The sequence below is a fragment of the Suricata suricatta genome, chromosome 10 (assembly GCF_006229205.1).
Source record: "Suricata suricatta isolate VVHF042 chromosome 10, meerkat_22Aug2017_6uvM2_HiC, whole genome shotgun sequence".
Taxonomy (NCBI): Eukaryota; Metazoa; Chordata; class Mammalia; order Carnivora; family Herpestidae; genus Suricata; species Suricata suricatta.
The window spans coordinates 8,974,208-8,985,671 of record NC_043709.1 but is presented as its reverse complement, the minus strand read 5'-3'; the positions used below and the strand labels follow the sequence as shown (position 1 = coordinate 8,985,671).

Below are 11,464 nucleotides of genomic sequence, written 5' to 3'. Positions count from 1 at the left end.
CAACTTTGAACTAAAACCACATTACGTGAGACTGACATCTTCATGGCAGCTCGGACTGGCCAGCGAGGGTGTCTCAGTCGGCGTCCGTGTGGCCCCAGCAACCGCACTTGGCCCCTGCCCGGGACGTGACGGTGGGCGGTGGGGCCATGTCCTGGGCTCCCAGGAGCCTCACTGTTCAGCCAGAAGGTTCCCTGGGCTCCCGGGACCCACCGCCGCCCGAGGATGCCGAGCCCGCCTTCCCCCAACTTCAAGAGGCTGTAGATCAAGGTCCGTTTTTCACTTTAATTGTAAAAACCAAGACATTTATATAAATAAGACCGCTGTGTAAAATAGGATTCACCCTTCTACTAAAACCCTTCTCCCCACGCTCAAAAAAGAATGTAGAAAAGCCAGCAGAGATCAGAAATACAAATCAGCATGCGGTCCCTGATGAGAAAGTGGCAGGCCAGGTTTCCCTGCCGGAACAGGCCTCGTGGTGAGCGCACCCAGGCCCGGGAGCCCTGCCCGAGGCTCAGTGACACCCACGCCCTCCGCCACAGGACCCCAAGTGTGCAGGTGGACACGGCACGAAAGGTTCACGGCCTGGCGGCTGGGCGGAGGAGGGAGGAGAGCGCGAGGGCCGGTGAGATGCCGCGGTGCGTCCAGCCTGGGGTCAGGCTCGGAGAAGGGGCTTCTGGGGGGCCGCCATTTCTCCGGGGAATGAGGGGAGAAAGCTGCCAGGGTCCCTGGAGAGGACAGGCTCCCCCTGGGGCCATCTGCATCGGGCCAGTGTGGAGGGGCGGGGGGCTCCCGGGAGGCCAGGGGAGAGCAGCCCCTGAGAGAGGCGGGGCTGGCGTGTCCCTGTGAGAAAGCTCCCACCTCCCCACCCTCCTACCCTGTCACGTCTCCCACCCCTCCCCTGCGTCCAGACCGCAGCCTGCTCTCCCCTTCACACGCTGGGGGGCCTGGGGAAAGGTGCCAACACACTCACACGCCGGGCGCGGCTTGGGAAACTGGTATCAAAGGGCAAAAGGGAAGACCCCAGACTCTCCTTGGAAGATCGAGGGCCTGCCTGGGGTCGCCCCCCGGTCCCTGCAGGGGACGGGGGGCAGGGGTGGGGGACAGCGTCAGGAGCACTTCCAGACGCACACAGCCAGGGTCCCCCCAAAGTACAGGTACAGGAGGTTCTTCACCTCATGCGTGATCTCAAACCCGAAGCCCTCGCCGATGACCACGTGCCAGGAGGAGCCGAACCTCTTGTCCATCGTCTCTTTGATCATCTTGGCAGCGCTCTGGGACGAAGAAGACGCTCGTCAGGTGGGAAAGGCTGGGGGGAGTGTGGGCACGAGCCAGCCCCCGCCCCGCCGCCCCGGGTCTGCACGCGGGCTCCGCCTCTCAGGGCCCGTTTCCGGTGCCGGCACCACCAGCCTGTGGTCGGACCGAGTCCGGTACCATCTGACGGCACTCTGCACACCACGTGCAATCATCCTACTGCGAGGTGTCAGCTTTATCCTCGGGGAACAGAGAGGCTGTTCCCTAATGGGCTTGAGGAACTCCCAGAAGGGAAGCTGGACCGCTTCCCTCCAGTACAGCAGTAGCCCCCACTCCTTCCTGTGCTGGCTCCTTCAAGAAGCTTCTTTTGAGAAGAGGCCTAGGGAGGGGCAGAGGACCCAGCCGTGCAGGCGGAGTCTGTGCCGGGCGGTTGGCCCCCACATCCTCACAGAACTCACAGCCGTGTTCTCACGGCTGCCCAGTGAGGGGGCAGCACCTGGCCCCCCGTTAACAGACCAGGAAACCGGGGCTTGGAGATGAGAAATGGCGTATCCAAGGTTCAAGAGCTAGGAAGGGCTGGAGACAGCATTTGAACTTGGGCCTGGGTCTGCCTCCCCGCTGGCTGTCTGCACACTGACTTCTTTCTCACTCGTCACCGGACTGATGAATGACATTCCTGCGTCACACTGCCTGTTGGCCATACCCTGGCACCCGGGACAGCGACCGGCACAAAAGAGGGTGTTCAACATCTTTTCCGGATGGATGAATGGATACGTGAGTGAATGCCTGGGTGGGGGAGGGCTCTGTTCTCCACCAGGACGGAGCCAAGGGGGAAGGGGCCCGACTCAGCAGGCCCCAGGACCGGGGTACAGGCAGGGGCAGCACGGAGAGCCCTCTCGGACTGGGCGTGACCATCCTCGGACCAGGGCCCCAGGACAGAGCCAGCCTCTTCCCTCGCTGGCTCCTCGGGCTTCGAACGCCTCTAAGGGAGGCGCTAGCCAGGTCCCAGTAGGACTCCCTGGAGCTGGCTGTGGGGAGCAGGGCCACTTGATTCCCTCATGGGGGTCACCAAAGGCAGGAGAGGCCACCTGCACCAATGGCGATACCTCGTTGTTGTTGGAGAATTTCTCACAGGCCGTGACACACAGCTCCATGGTTTCCACTCGCATCTCCTCTGGCATGTCCGAATGCTAGGCAGGGCGGGGGTACAAACAGAGAAACTTAGCCCACGAGCTGGCCATCTGGGCTGGCCTCTCTGACCCCAGCCTAAGGCGTGGACACTGGGTAGCTGCCCTGGCACAGCCCTGGGAAAGAGCCCAGAGAGGAGACCCAGCTCCTGGCTCGGGGTGTGCAGCTGGGACAGAGGGCATGGCATCCGGTGCCGCTGAGCGCACTCTAACACCCAGGCCTCTCTACAAGGGGCGTCTTGAAGCTTCCGGCATCTCGTTCTAGCCAAAAGACGCGGGGAGAAGGCCGGCCCAGGCAGCAGGGGGTGCTGGTTACAGGGACGGTCCACACTGGCCCCTGGGCACGGCTGGACCGCAGCCGCAGGCCCCTAAAGAGACAGCTCCTGGCTCCTCCTCACTCTGGCTGCTCTTCTCATCCACTTGGCTGGGTCCCTCCCTCCCACCGATTGCAGGAGGGCTCTGGGCTTCGTCTCTGCCCTCTCTCTTCTCCAGCAATCTCCAGGAGACCCCACCCTGTTCCGTGGGTTGGTAGATCTTCTATGTGAGGGTTCTTACTTTTTCATTCCAGCTCTAACCCTTTTTGGGGGGCTCTGGACTCCTCTGTCCAACTCTCTACTTGACAAGCGTAGATGTCTAAAAGATAACTCAACTTTCCCCACAAACCCACTCTTCCTCCGTCTTCCTTTTCTTGGTAATCGACACCATTTTCTCTCCTGAGTTCAGGGCGGGGAGGAAGGGCCCGCGGAGTTACCCTTGCCGATCTTGCTCTCATATAGGGCACCCAACGCACCAGTGAGTTCCAGTGCCTCGACCTTCAGGATGGGTCCTGGGTCTGACCATGTCCACCTGCACTCCATGGCGGGACGCAGCCACCCCATCACCTCTCTGGGCCCCTGCAGCAGCGTCCTCACCGGTCTCCCCACTTCCCCACTCTGGTCCACTAAAACCCATTCTCCTTACAACAGCGGGCGTGACCCTTTAAAAACCTCACACGGATTCCATCGCTCCTCTGTTTAAAACACCCGCTGTTCGCTGTGAGCCCGGGATGGCATCCACACGCTTCGCCACGACGGTCACGGCGGCCGGCCCACCAGTGAGGTCTGGCCTGCTGTCACTCTGGCCCTCACGTCCCACCACCATCTGGGCACTCGGCGCCAGCCATCGGCCTTCCTCCTGTCCCTCCCACCGCGGGCCTTCTGTGCTCGCCGTTTCCCCTGCTTGGAACGTGCTTCCCCAGACCTCTTGCGAGGCTCTCTCCCCAACTTTATTCAAGTCTCTGATCAGAGAACTCTGCCTGGAAGCTCACGGCTACTCTCTAGCCCCTGACACCGGCTGTCTTTTTCTTTACAGCACTAATTGCCTGAATTACGTGCCTTAAACCTTTCCTTCATGTGGCCCAGGCCTGTGTCTGACTTGTTCACTACTATGTCCGCAGTGTCTAGAACAGAGCCCAACATACGGTAGGTAGGTGGCCTCAGTAAGTACTTGTTGAATGAGTGAAGGAATGAAGGAATGAAGCACTGTCGACCCCCAGACCTCCAGATCTGAGCCGGGTGGGCCCTTAACTTCCCCCTCCTGCTGTCCTGCAGGCAACGAGCTCTCTGCCTCCCTCTGAGGCTGGGCGGGCCCTGCTGGCCGCCCGGCCTCCCTCCCCCGGGGCTTACCCTGACCAGAGGGAAGGTCTGCAGCCGCTTATAATCAGCCTCCTCTTTCTTCCCTTCTGTTTCTCCCATGATCCTTCCACCGTGACCCCCGGAGGGAGAGAGTGGGCTCTTGGGAGGTGCTGGCCCTGGCGGTTAGGATGTGCCCTGGAGATTCAGGAAGCAGGCCCTGCCAACTGGGTGGGAGCAGAAAATGTCTTTCCTCAAGGGGTGCTGTGGAAAACAGGAAAAACCGGGAGAAAGAGTTGGCTTTAAAACCACACATCACAAATTAGAAATGTCTCACTGACAATGTGACACCTCCCTGTCCTAACTCCTCCGCATCCTTCTCCAAATGGCCAGCAAGTCTGCAGACGGGAGGATGAGTCAATGCGAGAGGCTGGGACGCGCTGGTTAGGAACATGTGGGCTCCAAGCCCACACCGTCATCATCAAGACAAACACTGAGCGCGGGCCAGGCCGAGGACGGAGCCTCGGGCTCGCAAAGAACAAACTCGGCTTCTCTGCACGCACACGTGTGCACACGCTTCCTTCCCAGCACACGGAGTTGGAAATGTCAGGTTAGGATCGAGAATCCCAGGCTTACGGGCAAGCAAGCACCTCGTCCATGGGTCCCGGATCTGCGGAAGGGATGGGAACAGTGATGTCCCACTTCGATGTCGGCCTGCCCGGCTCCTGGCTCCCTTAGGCCGGCCTGGGCCAGGAGCTGTAAGGCCTGGGTCTGCGGGCTCTACTGTTCACCAGCAGAGTGGCCTTGGGCCTCAGAGCCCGCACCAGGAAGCTGGCGGCAGCCACGTCTATATCACGGGGTTGTTAGGAGACTCAGAATGTACGGAAAGTGGCTAACCGGGTCCCCGGCACACGGCCACATATGTGAGAGTAGTGCGTGGCCATGAATGGGAAGTTATAAAGCCTAATACCTATGTCTGGATTTTTTTGTTCTTTCCAAATCTAGTTATGTAATAACAGATGGGACTTTTCCTAAAGAGAGAAGCTGGGTCCTAAGTGTCTGTGAGCATTGCTGGAAGTCCTGCTGTTTCCACAATTCAATTTAGCCTAGAGTTCCAAGGACTTTTTCTCTCGGAAGAGGTGCGGACAGAAATGCATACAATCCACCGTGTTTGGACCCTGCTGAGCCACCCACATGGGACAGACACGACCAGAGAAGGTCACAGAAGCCAGCATTTCTCACACTTTCAAATGGGTTTTCGTGGCACAGCCGCTAAAGCCCGAAAACGCCCGGTGTCATAACTGACAGGTGACATTTGTCGGGGCCCCTGCCCCTCGTGCCCCACTGCTGCAACGCCCCTGTGGGGTAGGCCTTCTCAAATGGAGGCATGAAGCTCATACTCTGCTGGGCCTGGGGCCTCAGCAGGTGAGCAGCAGGTCTGGGGTTCGACTCCGGGCACCGTCTCCTGCGTGGGCACCCCCCACCCCATCTCACAGCACCGACACACAGTAGGCACCCAGTGTGCCATGGCCAGTGCCACCCGGGTGATCCCAGCAGCAAAAGACAAGCTTGGAGTCTGACCAGCCAGTGACCTGACCCCTGTGTGGCCGAGCACCGAGCTTTCCGTGCGCTTTTTCTGGGCTGTGCTCTCATTTTTCCCTTTCTCTGGTGCGTCAGAAGCCCTCGGAGCCACCCCATTTGATGGCTCCCCCTGAACAAGGCTGGAAGTCTGCTACTGTCCCCACTACCTTGCGTTTTCTGATTTCCCGGGGCACAGACGGCTCGGAGCTCGTCTGTTCTGGGCGCCCGCGCCACTCAGACACTAGCAAGTCTTGTTTGTCTCTGCAGATAAGCTGGCGAGTGACCAGGCACGTTCCCACTGGACTTTCTGCTAATGTGTCTTATTTCACAGAATCCAGTGAATCGTTTTGTCTTTGCTCGTTAATGTTAAGGCCCACCTCCGACTCCTGTCCTGGCTTTCTGAAAGGCCACTTGCCTGCCGCCTCCGCCCCTTTATCAAGGTGCAACAGAGGTGGTGGCCGCGCAGATGATTAGAGGATACAGGCTTTAAGGTGTATTTCCTCCCAAGATCCTCAGCTTGAAATGCGAAAGCAGTTGCTTGGGCATCTCCCACCTAAATATTGAATTAAATATTCCATTTCGATCCAGTTCATCCTCGGGACTCAGGAGTGCTGGCCTGGCGTGTCCTGGAGGGAATTTAGGGGCAAGCGTGTACCTGCTTGTCCTCGGGGAGGGCAGAGGCTGGGGTACTGGCATTCTGCTTCAGCATACAGCTCCCTGATGAGCAAGGCTGGAGGTCAGAGGTACTACCAAAGTTCACTTCTCAGGAACGATGTGGAAAAGGCCACCTGGACAGGGTTTTTTTTTTTTTTTTTTTTGGAGCGGGGAGGGCATGAGGTGGAGTACGTAGGCTGGAAGGCCAGTTCTGTAACCAAAATGAAATTCTGTGCCCCTCCTTGCTTTGTAGCCCTGGGCCTTGGTTTCCTCCTCTGCGAAATGGGATAAACAAACCCATCTTCTTATTCTTAGGAACCCACTGCAGGCAGCGATGAGGCGCGTGTGAGCGCACGGAAACCGCAGAGCTCTGGGCGCCATTCCCTCTGCGCTGCCGTCGGCCAGCACGTCCTCAGCGTTATTCAAGAATGCTTATCAAGGACCACGGCTGTGAATGCTCTTCCTAACCACCACCCGTACTTCTGGGGATCCAAAAGGGGCGAGACTTCCAGAAGAAAAAGGAACAGTTATGGACGACGTGCTTCTAAATACAGAAAGGTGGGAGAATCTTTATGATGCTGTATCATTATAGTACAGCTAGAGTCGTTCCGCCACGATTTAAAGCCCGTCTGGAAGAGCGCGACCAAAAATAGCAGACCCGGAGGTTTTAATAACCATATCAATCTTCCGTGCGAATGAGCATGTGCCTGACAGCTCCAGGCCAGAAAGAAATCCCATCGGATCTAAAAGAGAGCCCTTTAATAATGCAAGTGTGTCTGCGGCCAGGGTCCTTGAACCTGCTGGGCTCAATCCATCCCAGGGACGTTGTCACAAAGCCAGGGGCAGCCCCGCCCCCTCTCCTGTCCCTTGTTCTCCTCCCGCAAGGGCCCCTCCACGCACCTTACACAGCCCCGGCCTGTCTGCAGCGAGGCTTCTCCTAGGCAACGGGGAGAAAAGCCAGCGCTCTTTCTGTCATCCCCTTGAAAAACCCAGTGCCTCCTGTCCTGTCTGTGCCTTATTCTTTTGTGACAATGACCTCACTCACTGTGTATTGCTTCTGAAGGATTTGGGAAGAATCCTTAAGAGGGCTAGGAATCCTTGTGAGGGGTGGGGGCAAATGAAGGATTCTGGGAAATAAGGCCAAGAGTGTCTGTTAGTCCCCCCTCTACCGCCACCCGGGAGGGGGGACAGCCACTCGATGCCCAGAACCCTTGTGCATCTTGGTGCCCCAGGAACCACCACCAGTAGCCAAGAGCTGGGAGGACACGCCCAGAGCAGGACTCGGAGGCTGCTGGGTGCGGGCTCCACGGGCAGCTGGGAATTCACACCTCATGTCTTAGACGAGTGTCTCTCTCTCTGAGCCTTAGTTTTCTCATCTGGAAATTGGGACGAAGAACTGACCACCTCACAGTAAATGTCGGCTCTTGTTACCGGTGCAGTAGAAAGGGGACCTGCAACGTCTTTCTTCATCGACCAGCCCACTAGACATCTAAGCATTCAGCCAGACAAACCGATACTTACTGAGTTCCCACTTGGCAAACTACAATATCAGCGCTATGGACAAAAGTCACAAGGAGAGTCTGTGGGACACAATTGGGGCCGGTGGTGGGGGTGTGGGTATGCTGGGTTTTCACTCATTGTCCTGTTTCAACCAGTTACAGCCTGTGGGGGTGGCATCCATTCCCTGTTCTCAGATAAGGCCCTGGGGCTCAGAGAGGTTTGGGGACCGGCCCAAGGGTACCCGGTCAGCAACGACAGAGCCATACCTACACTTCTAGTTCTACCTTCTATGCCTCTTCCCCGGTCACAGGCAAGTAGGAGACAGACAGAAAGACAAGTAGCTTCAATTATCAGCATCTGCTGGTCCAGCTGCCGGCCCAGGCACACCTCCGGCTTCCAGATGTATGGGGGACGCACACTAGTGTGACCCTGGTCATCCCCCCCGCCTCTCCCTGCCACATCTGCCCTCTGCCTTCTGGCCAACACAGAGCAAAGCCTGCAAGGTGAGCAGAAAGGAATCTAAGGGAGTGAGGACATTCATCCAAGCCGCTGGCAGTGAGGTCAGGAAATGACCTGGATTTCACAGATCAGTTTCAAAAGGGGGAAGCAAACGCTGGATTGCATTTTTAAATTATGCTAAAGTAAGAGCATCAGAGGGGGCACCTGGGTGGCTCAGTCAGTTAAGCGTCTGGCTTTGGCTCAGGCCATGATCTTACGGCTCATGGGTTCGAGCCCCACGTCAGGCTCTGTGCTGACAGCTCAGAGCCCAGAGCCTCCTTCAGATTCTGTGTCTCCCTCGCTCTCTGCCCCTCCCCCACTCATGCTCTGTCCCTGTCTAATGAATCAATGTTAAAAAAAAAAAAAGAGCATTAAATACGTCATCTACTGTAAAGGAAGGTTTTAATAGAAGGAGATGGTTGCAGAATAAAGAACAGTCCTCAGAAAAGACAGTTACCTTTCTCACACACACACACACACACACACACACACACGAAGTTGCTGCTGTTGGTGTTGTTTCTAACATTGTCCTTATTTTTTCTCATTTTACTGAGGTCCATTGAAGACTTCTGATGTGCCTTAGACCATGGGGAGGGAGGGAGGAAGAGGAGGTGGAGAGATCCAGACATTTTCTTTCTGTGTGGCATACTATGCAGTACTGACTCACATGGTCCCCCTTCAGCGACACACCCAAAGTGGGATGAAATCCCCAGCCTTCCGGTCAGGATACACAGTACAACAAAGAAGTCACAGCCATCCGGGCTCTTAGCTCGAAGCCGGCACACTTACCACACACACAGCCGGCCACGCGGTCTCCCATCCCGTCCTTCCTACGCAAGAGACCAGATTTGAATGTGAGGGATGAAGAGTGACATCATCACAGAAATAAATTGGAGTTGGCACGGATTATTATTTTTTTTTAATCATTCACAACTGCTCGTTATCGGTGACATCTCACAACCAGCTGTGACCTAGCAGTTGTGTCATGAGTCCAGACAGTCACCTGAGGCAGAAAGGCCTTCTCTCCTCTCCTGTGGATGCCCCAGGGCACGGGTCCGGTGTCTGGGGCACCTACCGGGTTGGGAAGCCCACCAGATATCTGTATTGTAATTAAATCATATTTCATTTGCTCCCTGATAAGGGAGGAGACCTATCAAATCTGTTCAGTGATATTTACTGAGCACTGACCGTGAGCATGTTCTACATCCAGGATCTCACTTGCTGCCCCTCCCCACAGGAACCCTGTTACACAGTGCTAGTGTCCCCATTTTTCTCATGGCCACGATGACTGAGAAGAGGAAAGCGACTTTCTACCCAGCTAATAAATGGAGGAGCTAGGATTCCCTCAGGACACAGGACTTCCAGATTATGCTTTTTCAGTGACTCCATTTTAAGCAAGAGACGGTCTCTGCTTTTTCCAGGGGCTTATAATCTGATGGACTGACACAGATACACAAGGAACTAACTACGGTTCGTGGCAGAAAGTAGTACATGCCACAAGGAGGACGCAGAGAGAGAGCCAGGAGGAGAATTCTAGAAGGGGCAGGGGAGAGGATGGTGGGGAAACAGCTTGGGGTCTGGGGCGGCATCTGAGTGGGAATCCTGGCAAGCAGACAAGGCGGACAAGGCTCTGGGCAGGAAGATGAACACACACAGGGATGTCCAAGCAGAAAGCTCAAAGCATTTTCTGGGAAAGTCCAATGATCCAGTCTGGCCGGGGGACAGAACTGGGCACAGAAGAAGGGAGAACGAGGCTGGGAAACAATGCTGGGCTTGGGTTTGTGGAATCACAGACCGGCCCTAAAACCTAGGCTTCAGAAGTGTGGATATTTTTAGTGGGGAATGAGAAACCCTTCGGAGGTCGGGGGGGGGGGCGGTGACACCGCACTGTTTTCAGGCAATTATTCTGGTCCTGGGTAAACAGAAGAGACTGGAGGGAGGGACCCTAGGCAGGAAGTTACAGCACTGGCTCCGGTGACGGGCATTAAAGACATGAACCAGGATGGCAGCTTCTGGAATGGAGATGTGAGATTCTCAAGGAGGCATAATCAAAGCAACCTGACACATGCCTGAGTGAGATGGGACATACGGAGAGGGAGGACGGCCATGGCCCTGAGAAAGACCCGGCACGGCAGGCAGTACAGGCAGATGGTAAAGAAGTGGGCCGGTCTGTTTTTAGAACTACTGAGCGTAAGTTGCTGGTAAGACGTGCAAAGAGAGGTGTCTTGTCAGGGGTGGGTAATCACCAACTCACACACCATCAGGCACACTACCCTCACCCCCACCCCCAAAGTGTCCCGGACCATGAAAGCCCAGGACAAAGATCAGAGCAGCAGATCTGGATTTCATGAAGAAACAATAGCTGATAATACAGGAGCTGAAGACACTTCTCAGAGGGGGGAAATGTGGGGAAGTTAGAGACAAAGGAAGTGAAGTAACAAATACTGAATCTATACTGGACCAGATTCTTAAAAAAAAAAAAAAAAGTAAGTTTATTTATTTTGAGAAGAGGGGGAAGGGCAGAGAACAAGAATCCCAAGCACGCTGGGGGTAGCCAGGGCATAGCCCTAGGAGGGGCTCAAACCTACCAACCATGAGATCATGACCTGAGCCGAAATCAAGAGACCCACGCTTAACCGACTGAGCCACCCAGGCAGTCTGGACCAGACCCTTCAACTTCAATTCCTTATCCTCAGGATTCCCCCAACGTGATGTATCCTCATTTTATATATACTCAGACTGGAGTCCAGTGACGTTATTGGCTAGATACGGGTTAGAGGTTAGATAACTTGTAATTGGGAATCCAAATTAGGTGTGTCAGGTTCTTTTCACAACACCCATGCATAGCACATCCTCAGGGAAGCCTACAGTTGGATCAAAGAATCACATCCTAGAACGTCAGGGTCGAAGAGGCCTTAGAGATTATTCAATCCAACTCCTATTTACTGACGGGGAAACTGAGGCCCAAAGAAGGAAATGACCAGTCTGGGGTCCCAGCACGTCACCAAATGTCCAAATCAAGCGTCCTGGGCCAAGGCGATGGCGACCACCGGTTCAGCCGCGGGAGTAGGGAACTGCTCCGCGAAACGTGGGGAAGATTAAGGTCCTGGGCGGGGGAAGTCGGGTCAGGGAGGATGGGGGACCGCGCAGCGTGACGGGACTTCGGGTGTACGGGGGAAGGAG

At 55.9% G+C, this 11,464-nt stretch overlaps 1 protein-coding gene across 1 annotated transcript; it reads right to left on the bottom strand.

The window, feature by feature from the left end:
* Positions 1–262: 262 nt before the first annotated feature.
* On the bottom strand, positions 263–4,312 carry DNAL4 (dynein axonemal light chain 4). The gene is made up of 3 exons (XM_029955204.1): positions 4,103–4,312; positions 2,358–2,441; positions 263–1,271 (listed from the first exon to the last, which is right to left on the bottom strand). The coding sequence occupies exons 1-3, from the start codon at positions 4,169–4,171 to the stop codon at positions 1,107–1,109; spliced, it is 318 nt and encodes a 105-aa protein (XP_029811064.1). The 5' UTR covers positions 4,172–4,312; the 3' UTR covers positions 263–1,106.
* Between the last annotated feature and the right edge of the window lie 7,152 nt (positions 4,313–11,464).